Here is a 15,850-nt window from a genome sequence, read left to right on the forward strand (position 1 = left end):
TACAGATGAGAAGACTGATGCATAGTCCTAGAACCAGTTGCTTCAGACTGCAAGGGCAAGATTAATAAGAAGTGAATTCAGTGCCAGGTGCCTCTCCTGTGGTGGTTCTGCCCCTCTTCAGGAAAGGTTCAGAAGGTAGAGGAGCAGCCTTTCTGTACAGAAGACCTATTCTGAACGCAACCCCCTCTATGATGAACACAAGCACAGTTCATAATTTAGCTCATTTGCCTATTTTATTCATAACTCTGTGCTTTAAGGAGATATTAAATTTCTTAACCTAATTTTCAGCACAATTTAGCAAAAATGCCCACAAGAGAAATTATTAATATAACTTAAAGAGCAACAAATACTTCATCAAGCATGCTTCTGTATAGCAGTCACAAATAGTTGGGTTAGCAGGCAGTGAAGGCACCATGGTGCCTTCACTGGGCCAGCAGAAGTAGGATGATAATGCATCAGTATGACACCATCTGGATTACCTAATCATTCTAGTTGTTAAATTGGAAGTCTACGTATTGTAAAATGTATCTTTAAAATACAAAATAAAGTGTTGCCAAGAATCAAAGACATAGCAGCACCCAGTACTGGAAAAGAGAGAGATCCAGAGAAACACTAATTAATGCAAAATCCTAAAAATTACAAGATAAAACAAGCCAACTAGGAGCATCAGCGCTGTCAGTTTCAACTTTTCTGCCAGGGCTCAAGAGCAAAATCTGAAAGAAAGAAAACCAAAAATGCGAAGAAGATACCCCAGAGTCCTTTGGGTTTTCTTGATTCAAGACTTCTTCTCACGCTAGCATGATAACAGCGCAAGGTAAGTACTGTGGACTTCAGTCTGAGTGTAGTATTTGGTGACACCTGGCTCATACATGACAAACGCCTGGGAGAAAAGTTCTGTGAAAGTTATTCAGACACTACCTGTGTATGAAAAAGTAATTCCTCAGTTATCTACTCAGCTGAACAGGACTCTGATGGGTTCAAAAAAGGAAAAAAAAAGAAAAAAAAAAAAAAGGTAACCCCCCCCAGGTATACAGTATAGAGATCTCAGGTTTATGGTTTGCAGATTGGATAGCTGAAATTTAGATCCTTCTATTTATTTTAAAGCTGATCTGTTTTAAGATGTCTCATTCTACACCTCGGATATCAGACACTTTCAAAGAGGCAGACTATAGTCCACTTTTAAGTCTTTTAAAAATTTATGACATTATTTATCGAAAGTTGCATCAATCTTATAAATCTTATACACCTGCACTTCCATCGACAGGAGTCTCAGAAAGACAGCACACCTACTTCACAACTCTAGAAAACCAAGAATTATTTGGGGCCACATGCCAGAAGCTTATACTCGCTGTAAGTCATATAAGCATTCCACATAACACCAGCAATATTTGTGTCACAAGTTTAAACCAGCTTTTAATGTAATAACTTCATTAGCCCCAGTCTGGTCACCAGTGTTGCTTTAACACATTATTTTCACTTACAGTACGAGTCAATTATTTTAAATGCTACACCACCTGTACTCCTTTTGATTAAAAACACACTTGACAAATACATTGTACAATAAAGTTTATTAGCTGTTCTCCTCTTTCTAACAAATGGAATGGATAGTGTTGATAATTCTTTACAAACCAAAGCTAAGTTGGTTGTGTGACTGCCCCATGACTGCCATAAGTACATCCCTCTTATAAACAATCAGTTGCAAACAAGCAATGGCAGGTATCAAATAAGATGGGAATTAGAGAATTTCATTACTGAAGGTAGTTCTGTGTTTTGGTACAACGTATTTATAACATTCGGCACAGAAGTTTGTGCATTGTAAAAGGAAGATCTTGTGCCTGTGCAACCAGAGATGAACATGTACAGAAAAATAAAACATATCGTTGACTCCGAATTCTCCCTTTGATTAAGACATGCATATTAGGGGGGAGTTGTGGGGGGTAGTGAACACAAACACCTGAAATTCCATAGAAAAGAGGAGAACTTGCATGTATTTTTTTCTTGTAACTAATATTCCCTGGGCTTTATGCCCAGCCACCATAGCCCATTTGATTTCTCATGATTAAGGAAGGTAAATTCTAATTTGTAATTTTATTCAAAACAAAAAGCTAGGAGTAGGTGGTAAAAGAAAAATATATATTTTATATATATATATTTATACGTGTGCGCAACTATGTAAAGAAAATAATTCCCATAGTTACAGAGTTTAGTTAAAGAAAGTTTAATATATATATATTTATTATAACAAAATAGGCAGTTATTGTGGGTAAAATATTCATTAAAATCTGACCCCTAAGAACACACACATTTTTAGGCTATGAATCATTCTCTCATTGCCCTAATGACCATCTCTGCAGCTGTTTTCTGTATTACTGCCAATGGAAATTTGGCATTCCTCTGAAAAATACAAGGTTTCCTAGCACCTAAACATATTTTAGGCTCAAAAAGTGTGATGACCATTATCTATAAACAATTTCTGTAAGACACTATAAATAGTGTTTCACAAGGAAGATTAAAAACATTACACATCTTTGTCCCTAGCAATTTTATTGGCAAAAAATGAAAAAATAGATTATAAGAATATCCATATGAAATTATGAAAATGAATATCCCTTGAGGGACTTAATGAAAATGTTAACTCAAAATTTGAAAGTTTCTCTCTAACTGCCTGGAAAAAAAAAGTATTAGTGTGAGAATAGAATTTTTAAATTCAGAAAATAAAACCTGAAATTGATTGCCCTGACCAAACCATGCTATTGAAGTTAAGCGTGCAAAGTTACTAATGATTTACAACTTCCTTGAGTACAACTTTTCTTTCAATTGTTACGAAATTTTAAAAGAATGTCTATAAAGCTTTTTTGAAAAAATCTTTGAAAGTTACTTTCCCTTAAACATTAAGGAATTTTACCAAGCAATTCCCTCCCACCCCCACCCCAAACTAATAGCTGGTCAGGCCATTCCATTGTCATGTTTGAAAAATGGCAAACCAACAGAGCACAATAATACAAATTATTTCAACTAAGAGAGACACCAATGTAAAGCATTATGGGAACTGCAGAATGTGATGGTTAGGGTATGAACCACGCTGGAAAGAGCTAGAGGCAGGCTCCACTGGAAGGGCTTAAGAATCGTCAGATGTAGTAGGTGATGTCAGTTAGAAAATTGAAAATAAAAATCTGTTTTCATAATTTTTCCTTCGCTGGAACCCAGATGTAAGGCCCAGATTGTTCCTCTATGATCTGTTTCACTTGGTTGTAGATTTCTTCCAGTGTGTCTCCTTGGACAATAGCTGCAAAACATAATGTGGCAATCAGCAATCATTCTTCCTAGCTCCGTACAGAAACCAAGATGTTCCAAGCCAAGCTTCTCTTTTCTCTGAGTGGCAAGAGGACTTTAGATCGCTAAAGGAAAAGACACACACTGAGATTTCTGGTTTCTGTGCTGGAGTGAAGCACATTATTGATGGTACTGCAGGACACACAAAGCACCATCTCACTCAGAGGCTTGGGGTTAGGAAGTGGTTTTTGGATTGCTACAAACATACACATACAACTGCGGAGGTCTTTTTCTTTTCCTAACCACATGCTAGTGTTTGCCCAAGTCAGTTTGCATCCTTCAGTATTCTTTTCGGTCTAACTTTCATGTGTGTTTCCAACACAACAAGGCAAGACAGTACAGGGCTATGTCCTCATGCAGTCAGTCTGAGTGAGGCTTGGTGTGATGAGATTGGTGAACTCTCCAGCTGGACCCTGAAGCTTCACAGCAAGGCTGGCTGAGCTTGGAATTTCTACCTGCTAGAACTACCCTTTGCTTTTGTTCAAAATGAGGAGGAACTCATGGAGTTTGTTGCCCAGCTAAAAGAGTTAAGTTTTACACACAATAGGCTTCCTTACACAGTTAAACATGCAATTTATATGCAGATGGTCTAAGTTAGATATTTTGACCAAGGATATAAAATAATTAGAAATGAGCCAATGCGGATGTATTCTGATATATCAGAGTAAAGTACCATCTGGTGAAAATGAGGATGAAGTTTGAGCTGTTTGTACCATACTTCAGTCTGAAAAAGCAACCAATATGAGATAGTAATTTCTTTTTACTTAGGATCACCACCTCAGTATTGATAATGCAAGAAAAAAAGTTTAGCATGAAAGATATTTTGGAGGTAGGCCAGACTCACTCTTTTGTGCACTCGTGTTACTGCTGCTTCCAAGCTTTGCTTTCATACTAATTACTTCCTTTTTATTCCTACTCATCATTCCCATCTCTTAAAAACTTTCTCCCCATCTGCAGCCCACTGTCATAGTGCCTGTAGGAAGAGGCTGTTCAATTACTATAGGTCAAGTATAATGTTTGCAGCACAACAGTGCATTACAAAGATTTAGAAATGTCTTTGCAATGCAAACAGCCGTAAGCTTCAGCATCTCACTTCTCTCCAGCTATGTTTAACCACACTTCTTCCAAAGCTCAGTACCCCAAAACAGAAGATGGATGTGCTCTTCATGTGCTTCAGTGCAAAGTTTAAGTCTGTTTAAACTTAACCTGCTGCTGAAGTTGATTTCAGTTACCCCACACAAGGTGGTATTTGTTAACAGGTTACGGAATGCTCACATATTCTGTTTTACCACCTGACTTATATGGGTGGCAGCCTCCAAACTAAGTAGTAAGTAGGATTTGAAATGTCTTCAAGCTTCCCAAACAGAATGAGAAAAGGATTTCTGCCCTGAAGTGGATTATCAAGGACACAGAAGTCTGACCATTGCTATCTTCCTTTGTCAACAAACCTTATACTTATGGTCCTGAGCACTACAGCACTTAAAAATGCCTATAGGTTTTTGAAACGCCTTGAATTATGGCCCTGAAAATTTCCTGAAAGTGTCCTATATAATGCCCTGAGACAGCCTGGGAGCATATCAGCTACTAAGTAAGTAATAACTATTAAAATAAACTCATTTCCTGAATAACAAACCTGACATATTTGCCAGTCATTTGGAAAGGGACTCTATAATAGGAAAAATCTGCAATATATGTTGAGACTCACATAAATTTCTGGGTGCAGGCAGACAGAGCGCTATGGGAAGAGTGGGAGAGCTAGAGGCAGTATTGGGATAAACTGACAGCTGCAAGGCAGCAGAGAGAGACGGGGGCAGACAAAGGGATGGACTCAAGTTTTTCACTGTGTGGGTAGCACACAACATAGAGAATAAGGCAGCAGGAAGACCAGGGCAGGGAGTCTACTGGTTCCATTATCTTCCTCCCATGTGAAGCCACCACTCCTTCCCTGTGCCTCTACCCAGGTGGAGCAGACTGTGGCATTTGCAGCTCTGCCCACACAAGATGTGGAAGGAGGAACTAGACAGAGGTGCCATGTCACAGAAACAAGGTGAATGGGGCAGCAAAAACTGAAACCCTGCAACAGATCATAATGGGAAGGAAACAAGCAAGTGTCTGTCTAGGACAGGAATAGGGATGGCTCATTTCTGTCCTCCTGAAGATCCTGACTTGATCTACCTCCCTCTACTGCAAGCCACAGTGAAAACAACTGGCATGTTTGAGCGCTTGCAGCTGTTACAGTTAGGTACACAGCATACACTAATTTCATTTGCCAAATACCATAATACTGTAGTGCCCAATTTCCAGAGACTTAATTAATTACCATCATTCTTGATCATCTTCCTGATTAAAAAAAAGGGGAGCAGGAAACAGGAAATTCATCCTTTTCTACAAAGAGCTTTGCTGGGCAATCTCAGCTCTGCAAATAAAAAGCTTTAAGCTTACAGTATATCAACAAAGCAAACATCTGCACTACAGTAAACTAAGAAAACAGTAGAAAGTGTCAGAGTTTTTAAAACATAAATTAAGCTCCCAGTAAATTTTTGTATATATTGAATTGATCAAATTGAAATCAGTGTAGAGGTACTAAGATGGCTCTGTGCCTCAAAACTGTTACAGATCATCCAGAAAACAAAGTTCAGCCTTATCTCAGCAGTGAGGCAATTACTATTTTACAGCAAGCAATAAAATCTCAACTCTGGCAAAGGAACAGTCCCAAGGAAAACACACCTGTGAAGTGTTCAGTAAATTCTTGCTCCAGTTTCATGGCTCTCTCAAATGTCTTCCTGGCTTGCTCTTCTGTTAAGCGTTTATTCATTTCCCTGAAATTGAAAATGTTATACATATAAAAACATTATACATTTAAATACTTGGAGCCTTTTCAAATAAGGTTTTAAACTGTTTTCAGAGTATTAACCCCAATAAGAGGCAGTCTCCTAAATGACATACTTAAGCAAAGACTGTAGTAGGAATGAGATGTTCTGATATTATGTTGGATGGAATTTAGTATAATGGCATTTGTTCTCAAGCACTTTAATTTGGATTAGAAACCCCCTCTAAAAGGCTCTAGAAATTAAACTCAGAAAATTAAATATTGTTTAAAATGCAAGTATTACACTTATCTTCACATAACTTGCAGATGGCTTTTCAAATACAATGACAGTCTCAAACAATTTAGCCTAAGGTACTTCACTTTTACTCACATGATATTTTCCACTGTTTTGGGTTTAATAAAAATGGAGATTGGGTATAGCTGGGCAATCTGCAACCTTTTGATCGCATTACCAGAAACATCAAGAATGCAATGTTTACCCTAAAAAGTGAGAGAGAAGGGAAAATGATACTAAGCAGTTTATGTCATGGATACGCATAGTGTAATAATTAAGAAAACATGTCTCCACTGAAGCCAAAAGAATTATAGCATTTACATCAATATGGTTTCACCACTTTGACCCAAGGTCCCACAATGCTTCTCTGTTGAGATCATACATCGAGATGTTCCTGACCATCCTTCCTTACTTTCTCCACCAGAGACTGATGAATCAGCCCAATCAGCAATGCAGAATCATCTGGAGGAACAGCTGTATTTCAACCACACCAGCAAAATTATTATTTTTTTTTTTTAATAATTTGAGGATCCTTTAGGGAGGTGGCCATATCACAGATGCAGTTTAGAGAGAAGCCAGATGATTTAACTGGCACACCTAAATGAGTAACCACCCCTGATGGCAGGGAAATATGCCATCATCAGAATGGTCAGATGGAACTGAATACAAGCACACTCCTCCCCCCAGTACACACAGTACAATACCAGGTTTGAGATGGTGAATGCAATTTATTTGGGCTGATTATTTCTTCACCTTTTGAGAAACATAAATAACTTAATCATTTCTTGGGCAGTTGGAAGACAACGTGGCAGGGCTGCTTTTCTCTCCACCTCTATTCTCCCATATAAGCAATTTTCTTTAGGATATCTAATCTCAAAGTATCTTCCTTTTCGTCAGCTCCTCTCATGTCTGATATACTCATTTCCACCTCACGCATTTTAATTTCCTTCCTTTATGAGTAGCATGAGTAATTTTGCATATTATCATTTTAGAAAGGGATGGGGGGAGAGGAACAGAAAACAACTGTCAGTTGAATAAAGCAGCAAAGCTTTTTCTTTAGCAGGAGAACAATGAATGGCAGAATTCTGTGAGCCAGGAAAGAGACTCACAAGCACCATAAAACCCAAAGGTTACTTAAGACATACAATGCACTTCCTGAACTCATGGGATCATTCCTAGAGAGCACGTTGAAGAGCAAGGAAGTGACTGTAGTCTAAAATTACTGACACGTTTCTGTTTCCTGGCAGAAGACATCACTAGGATCATTTGCATTTGATCTCTTGCACAACAAAACCACAGAATTTTATTTCAGGAATTTTTAAAGAAGATAGAAGTGTTCTTCCCACATGAACAATAAATATCGCTCGCTTTCAACTGATGACAGCTGTTTCCCAGATCCAGTTCACTGATCTGGATGCGGACTGGTATCATTTAAGAAAGGTGTTTGCATGTTCTAGCAGAGTATTTTACTGCATGTGCTGGCCTGTCCACATATTTCAAATGGTTTCTCTTTAAATATGGCACATGCTCTGGGAACTGAGAATTAAGAGCACTATCTGGTCCATTTTCCTTTTTGGAACAAGACACTTAGTATTTGCTGTGTTTGGCCCAACAATTTATGCCAGGTGCCAAAGGATTTTGGGCAAAGGGTGTGAGCACAGTAGCTGTGCTGGACCTTATAGAATATAACTGTAACAGTTTATTCCAAATAAATACTGAACATGCATTAACAGTGGCCTCAGACACAGAAATGTGCAAGCTGCTAGCAATTCCAAAGAAGGGGATATGAAAATTCTGTTTGCGTGAAGATTGGAAGACAAGCAAAAGACATGCAAGTACTTTGTGATACAATTATCTAGTTTTCATCCAGGGAAGCTATTTTGCTCTTTGCACAGTATTTTTACACAATTTTTTAGATTTTTTTTTTTTTTTCAGTTCCTTACTTGCACTGCATCTGATTGAGAAACACAGCACAGCATCTCAGTGCTCTTTGAAATAACTGAACATCATCATCAAAAGGCATCTTTAGCTGTGTCCAGTATAGGTACGGAAATGAGAGAGAGTGATCAGCTGGAAGCATGGGCAAATGAAAGCAATTTATAACTACTGCAAGAATACTACTTCTGGTACTTTTGGGGTTGTAGCAGTCACTTCTGTTGCGTCTTCCCTTAAATACATCATAGAAAACTTGGAAATGGCCCTTCGTATCCCAGTAGTAAGACCCACTGAAGAGACTGATCTCTTAAGTGGGACAGAGAGGAATACAAGGAGGGAGTAACCCCAGATGGACCAGTTTGCAGCCCTGTCAAGATTTTGAAGTCAAGTTCTGCAGAATAGGCCATTGTTTCCCAGAAAAATAATGTTAGCTGGAACAGAGAAATTGCTGCATCTACCCAAAGTCCTATGGTGCCTGTCAAGAGATTTGATAGCATGGAGAGGTCTGATAGTACTTGATTCTTCATGTTAGTTTATAAAAGATTCAAATCCACTTTGTACCTTTCTAATCCCACTAGATGAGCAGAAGAACACAGTCAATTTCAGGTCTAGGATGGAACTGAAGCACTGTATTTGTGCTAGCAGGTGAAGCAACTGCTGACAAGTTTATAATGTTTAAGCTGTTCAGTAAATAGCTTCATCATTTAACCCCATATGATAGTTTCACAATTTTGTTCAGCCTCCCATACAAAGCACTGTTCATTTACTTTAATAATTTTGTAATTAATTTTATTTACTTTTCTTGCTGTATACCATGGGGCCATGTTCTATTCCATAGAGTGAGAAAGACAGCAGAAGAAAACATCATCACATGAACCACAGTCTCACCACGTTTGCCCTGTTTTCGATTCCAGTAAATTAAATTGGCAGAACTAACAACACTCAGCAATTTGGCCGGAATGGCCTACACTGTTTTCCAGAGGACTAACTACACTTCTGTTTCTCAAGGGTTAACCACACTTACCCCCTGCATGTCCAGACTGAAAGTGCTCACACGTGTGAGTTCCCACCTAGAAAATAGCTGTTTCTTCTCTCATACAGATCAGATAACATTGTCTACTGTAAATGCACCATATCTGTAAGCAACTCATCAACCCAACATGGAACACTTGCAAAGAATTTTCACAAAAAAGTTTCCTTAAAACAGGCATCTTACTCAAAGAAATATGCTTCCCTCTTCCCACTTTTTTTCAGAGCACTCAAGTAAACTTCCATTTGAATTTAGAAATATTTAGATTTTGCAAGAAATAAGTAAAATCTGTTCAGGATAAAGACAATAAGCTCAGTCTCCATAATGTAGTTGTAGTTATGTAAAAAGATCTTATTAAAATTGAGTTTATTACATTTTCCCTTTACCAGCTAAATCCATGAACGGCATAAAGAATAGTATTTTTACAAGTTTTTTTCTGCACAGGTCTGCATCAAATGGATCATTGTATTAATTGACTCCAGCACCACTATTCTTAATCATTTAATGATCTATGTATGTGAGCTAGGCTAATTAGCCTGTAATTCAAATTATTTCTTCTCTATTGTCTTTTTACAAGAGGGCACAAACTATGTTTGCTCTTTCTCCATAATTTAATCATGATGCTTTCATTATTCCAAAGTTTCATTATTTCCCTAAATGCATTTGTGACAATGCGCTTTGTTTCTAGTTTTGTACAAATTCCTTTTAAAGTCAGGGTGTTCCTAATGGCTTCTTGCCATTCTTCTCTTTTCCCCTGTCAGCACAGTCAGATAACCACCTCTGTAAATGAAAGTAACTGGCACTGATTTACCTTTTCTGCTACTTCTCGCACTGATTGGACACTTGTTCCATAAAGATGATTATTGTACTGGCCAGCTTCAATGAATTTGTGATCCTGAATATCCTTCTCCATTTGCTCTCGAGAAGTGACAAAATGGTAATCACGTCCATCCACCTCATAATCTCGTTTTGGTCTAGTAGTATCTTTAAATATAAACCAGTAATTTTAAAAGAAAAAGAAAAAACCGTTACTTTTTTTTCCCCCTACAATAACCAAGAATAGTCTCCCATTTATACTGCAAAATTTTCACAAGCGAAGAGATGACTGATAATCATGATAGGTCTATAAAGTTTAGACAATACATTAGCTTTTTTTAAACTCAACATACAGAGGACGTTTTGTAAGAAAATTAACAGAAAAAAGAAATCATTTAGAATTACTTTAGTATTTGCTGAGACTTACGTGGAACACATGAGCCAAATTTGTCTGGAAATTCTGAGATGAGATCATCATTTATTCTGTCTTTCATGGGTCCCAAAACAATCACAGGTCGAGTGTAACTGACTATTAAACATAAAGGAATAACATTAATTACATTTCAGTACACTTGCTAACTTTTAGAGTTCAGAAAAATAAGCTTTATCACATATTAATGATTATAATACCTAAAAGAATACATACTCTTAAAGAGAGGAAAAACATGTTGAAGAATGTAAAGCAACTAATACTGTAGTCACAGCAAGATGTTACATCTTCACTTTCAAATAACTATTCTGGGTGACTGAAATCTTAAATTATGAGGTCTTGGTTTAAAAAAAAAAAAAATTTAACAGATTTTTCACAAAGTAGCATCCTTCATTCTAAAGAAAAAAGCAAAAGGGGGAATTTCTAAAATCTTTTCAATTTAAAGAGGCACCTAAGCAGTAGCAGAATTTGTGAAATTCTAATTCTGTGTTGGGAGAAGCTTCTTTTCCTCCTGGACCACAATTATATACTCATATATGAAAAGGCTCAACTATATGTAGCTTTTCTAACTATTAACATTGCCATAAAGTGAAGTGTAGCATTTATTTTAAGCAGCTTAATTTTTTATAAAGTTATAAAGGGCTTTTGGAAGCTTAAGCAGAAAACACCCAATTATACTGCAAGAACCATGAAGAAAATAATGCCTGAGTATCTTAGTATTAGCATATAATTACCACTTTATAAATTTTAGTTTTAGGTTCAATACGTCTTTACTGCATAGATAAGTCCAAATTAAACAGTCTAACCTATAAAATATATTTTAACTCTGAGAACTATTTCCTTTCCAGGGTATTAATATATTCATAAAAGGAATGTCCTGAATTCAGTAACTGTCAACCTATTCATTTAACAACAAAAATCTTTGCTTAAAGACTAAGGGCAGCCCACCAGTATCTCAAGTCCAAGCACCTTTAAATCTATGTTGGTTATTACAGCTCGTTATTCCTTTGGGCTTCTTGGGGGGAAAAAAAATTACTGTGCAAGTGAATTACTAGACAAATGCAGATAACGCATGCAGGGAATGTATTACTGCTCTAAGCAAAGGAATGAGGTGATAACTCTTTTATGGCCTTCCCATACAATGTGTTACACTCAAAGGGAATTACAGTCATGTATGTAAATGCCAAAGCACTTCACTCTCTACACCCTTCAGTTTTACAATACGATAGTTACTAAAGCATCAGCTTGTGCAAAGTCTTATTCACATCCTTTCTCTTCGACCTTAACATTAATTCATTTGATATTTCTATTGTTCTCACTAAATCATTAAGCTATCCAAATCTGGGAAGTTAATGCCAGCTAAAAAGATGTTTCTCATTTTGTGAGCCCCTCTGGCGTGTGCACACACACAGACCCAGCAGCTGCTCATTTGGGGGTAACAAACCTCTGGTTCCCTAGCTTAGGTAGAGCTTACTTAGCACATCAAAGAGAGCCTAGCATTTCCCCATTTCTAGAATGGTCTTAATTCATGCATTTCTCATCCATGATTTTATTTGGAGCCTACGATTATTACAAATCATATGATGTAAATAATGCCATTTGTGTTAGTCTTGTATAACAGATTTTGCTACTTTTGGAAGCTTCCTGATGAAATGGAACCCATATGCCATGATTAACAAGTCAGAATGGAAAGTCTATGCAGGCATGCATGTTCCATAATGCTATCAGAAGCAACTGGGCTGTGCCACTCCCTGCACAAAACCAAAAATGAAATCTTGACACTCAAAAGTCACGTAAATACATCATGTATATTTAGTTTGACTGCCACCTTACTTGTTAGCTAATAGATATCAAGTATTCCCAAAGAACATACCTTTTACAGATTAATTTACAAATATATGAGCTATGTATCAGAGAAGGTAAATCAACTGTTAGTACCTGTGGTGAAAGGGAACATTAAAAATTCTGTATCTATTATACACAGTGAAGCAAGATCAAGACCAAAGGAATGATAGCATCCCAGTGGAAATCAGTGAAAAGCATTTTATTTTAAATGCAAGTGTGAGGAACAGAAGGAAACTATGATTTCTGAGGTTCACACTAACAGAATTGTTAAATGCACCATATTTTCCTTGCGATGTAAACCATACATAAGTTATTTTAAGTAGCAGACCTGTATAATTGCTAAACAACTTAGCAATTGCATCTAATAATTTATGCTTTTGTACATCATTCATGTGAATAATGGTAACAAGTTCAAAACAATGAAGTTTGTCATGGTGCTCAGTACATAAGGGCACATGAAGAGCTCTGATAATTCAGATGATATTTTACAATGAGTAAGATCTACACACCTTCTTGTTGATTGACTGGTTCATATGACAAGACATATTCCTCTTGGCCACCTAAAATGTAAATGCAAAGACATATCTATCCATTTTTTTCTAAACCAACACATTAAATTGAGTCATTCAATGAACTATAATGATACAGACATTCCTCAGTAATACGCATTACAATGATATCGATGAAGCACATTTTTCAAGAGCAATGATTTATAAAAATCACAAAGATAAGCCAAACACAAAATTTTAAAGCATAAGACACATACAGTATAAATAATTGCCTGATTTCTGTTAGCATGGTGAACTGACATCAAGCACAAGAAGAATTTTAAAGCATTATTGAAATGCTCGTATACATGTTCCCCTGAATGAAATGCATGCATGCTATCATTCACTGCTATAGGCAATGCCACCTTCATCATCAACATTCTTCACACTTTGAAGCCAGCATTTAAAATAATATTTTTCTTGTATTTATACAGGGCTGATGACCATGTTCGTCACGGTGTACATATCTTCCATCAATTTTCTCATGAAGTGGCATTGATATTAACATCCTCAACCACTCTAATTCTACCAAAAAAATTATGATTGCATATACTAAATAACTATTATTTTATTAATGAAGTATTAAAGACAAAGTTGAAAACAAAGAATGCTTTGTGTTGTTCTCAGCTCCAGAAAGCACATCAGCAGTGAATGAAACTAAAGTAACTGAATTTTGACCTTCAACAGCTGCAGGCTTTTAAAATGTTAGTGAAAGCATCTGAAATATACCTCAGTTGCCATCTCTCTAAAAGATTATTTCTAGTCTAATAAGGTATCTCTGAGTAGGATTTCATGCAGTGAAATCACTAAAACTCCATGACAGCAGAGAATTAATATTTCTGAAGATAGAAGCTCAAACTACATGACATTACTATGAACTTGGATTAAAATACAGTCCTTTAACTCACTTGTGTAATTTTGGAACATTTTTTGGAGTTTATAAGCCATTCTCATAACAGGCCAAGGAACATACCAATGCTATACCTATACCACAGCTGTATAGAAACAGATGGCAGATGAAGGCTTTTATAAATTCATATATTGCTTCTATACATCTAGTCTTAATTTCATAGCAAGTACCATTGATCTTTTAAATCAAAAAAATACCATTTCATTAAGAGAACTATTTCTCTTGTTTGCAATAAATTTGCATTCAAACTGTACTACAGCAATATATGAACATTTAAATTTTTTTAATTATTGCAAGTAAGGAATACCTTAAGACAGACACAAAAACATGCAACCTGTATATTTTAGTATCTCAAAAAGTAACTCATGCAAATGGATTTTAGGACAGTATATACTTTCAGAACCCCTTTTAGGCTAGGGAGAGAAATAGGGAATCACCAACTATCAAGTCAACTATGAAAGATCTAGCTCACACATAATTAGATATTTCTTTGGAGAAGTCACATTGCTATACGGTTGAAAATTAGTTAGGCAAACTACTAAAGAGATAATAACAAGTAAAAAGCATTCTCTGATTGAGGGCAAAAAGTATATATTGTCACTGCTTTTTAATACTTTGGAAAAAATGAATATTAATAGAATGAACCTTTTGAACAACCGTACTCATCTGTAATCAAGATAACTTTCATATTAGACAGCAGTAAGAGGAAATTAAAAAAATTATTTTAATGAAAAGTGCTTGGAATTACACACATAGATAAGCAAATCCATGACATTCATCATAAAATCAGGGCTTCTCAAGTAACAACGGAGTGAAATACTAACTAGTAGTATCAACCATGAGCTTTAAACAAAAATAAGCAAGCTCTGAGAAAAAGAAAGGAAGAGAGGAAAGCAGCAAATTTAGGAAGAAAGAGTCATGGTTAGATAGTTTTAATGGCGTGTCATCAAAAATGGTTAAAATGTGTAAGTTTAGCAAAGGCAACTTCCATACATGTTTAATTTTGTGTTAGTCTCAGGGAACACAAATGCCTCCCGCAAATGGCTTCTTTTCGATTACAGTCTACAGCACTGTTAGCATTTTATATACATATATTAATTCTTCCCTTGAGTGTCATCATCTGGAAGAAAAAATGTGGATCATCACCTCTGAGAACACCTACAGCTTCCAAATAAATATATCTGTTAATGAATGACCTTCCTTATCACCCCAACATAAATCATATGCTTCTGAAGGGCCCATCATGCAATTATAATAGACAACCAGGAGCTGCTCAGTGAGCCACTCAGTGTCGCACTGCAAGACTTCTATTGTTCCTTTTTTCATATTCCTCTTCAACTCCTCAACCTTTTCATCTTCCTGCTCTGCTCTATCCTGGGTTCCAGGTCTGAACAGTCCACCTTATTGAGGAGATGTTCTCTGGAAACAACCAGTGGGATTGAAGTTCTGGCTCTGGTTTATGACAGTCATTGTAGAGCAGCACCATGCGGCATCATTACCAACTGTTAACACGTAGTACTGCTGTAGCTTGGGTAATAGTAAATAGTGTTGTAGCTTGGACTAACAGAAAAGCTAACTCAGTCTAGTATTTAAAATATATGATGTCTTGAGAGAGAGAATGCGCATGTGTGTCTAGCATGCTAATTTATCATAACTGACTCCAGCACTGAATGTGCATCGTATGCTTTGAAGACAGTTCATATTAAGCACCCACACTAGACAAAATAGTTAAGTGAAAGCTGAAAGCAAGGGTAAATACATGTTTGCTTATCTTTACTTTCATTAGAAGTATAAACATATTAGATCTGAGTATCAGTTGTGAAAAAGTCTAGTTATTGCTCTATTTAACATATTACATTTTAGTTACACTTCCAGTATTAAGCTCAACTACATATGTTT

The 15,850-nt window shown here is 36.5% G+C and overlaps 1 protein-coding gene across 25 annotated transcripts in view; it reads right to left on the reverse strand.

Moving 5' to 3' along the window:
• Nucleotides 1-1,549: 1,549 nt before the first annotated feature.
• Nucleotides 1,550-15,850, reverse strand: part of DLG1 (discs large MAGUK scaffold protein 1) — a 160,454-nt gene continuing 146,153 nt past the window's right edge. For 19 of the 25 annotated variants that reach the window (XM_030494767.2, XM_030494762.2, XM_030494760.2 and 16 more), the window contains 6 exons: nucleotides 13,003-13,053; nucleotides 10,646-10,747; nucleotides 10,214-10,386; nucleotides 6,534-6,643; nucleotides 6,061-6,152; nucleotides 1,550-3,286 (listed from right to left, as the gene is read on the reverse strand). In XM_030494767.2, coding sequence (XP_030350627.1) covers nucleotides 3,180-3,286; nucleotides 6,061-6,152; nucleotides 6,534-6,643; nucleotides 10,214-10,386; nucleotides 10,646-10,747; nucleotides 13,003-13,053 — 635 coding nt within the window. In that variant the 3' untranslated portion in view covers nucleotides 1,550-3,179. Of the gene's footprint in view, nucleotides 3,287-6,060; nucleotides 6,153-6,533; nucleotides 6,644-10,213; nucleotides 10,387-10,645; nucleotides 10,748-13,002; nucleotides 13,054-14,596; nucleotides 14,633-15,850 lie in introns of those variants that run through there. The other 6 variants (XM_030494769.2, XM_032920112.1, XM_030494768.2 and 3 more) reach the window with 2 other exon arrangements.

The sequence above is a fragment of the Strigops habroptila genome, chromosome 8 (assembly GCF_004027225.2).
Source record: "Strigops habroptila isolate Jane chromosome 8, bStrHab1.2.pri, whole genome shotgun sequence".
Lineage (NCBI taxonomy): Eukaryota > Metazoa > Chordata > Aves > Psittaciformes > Psittacidae > Strigops > Strigops habroptila.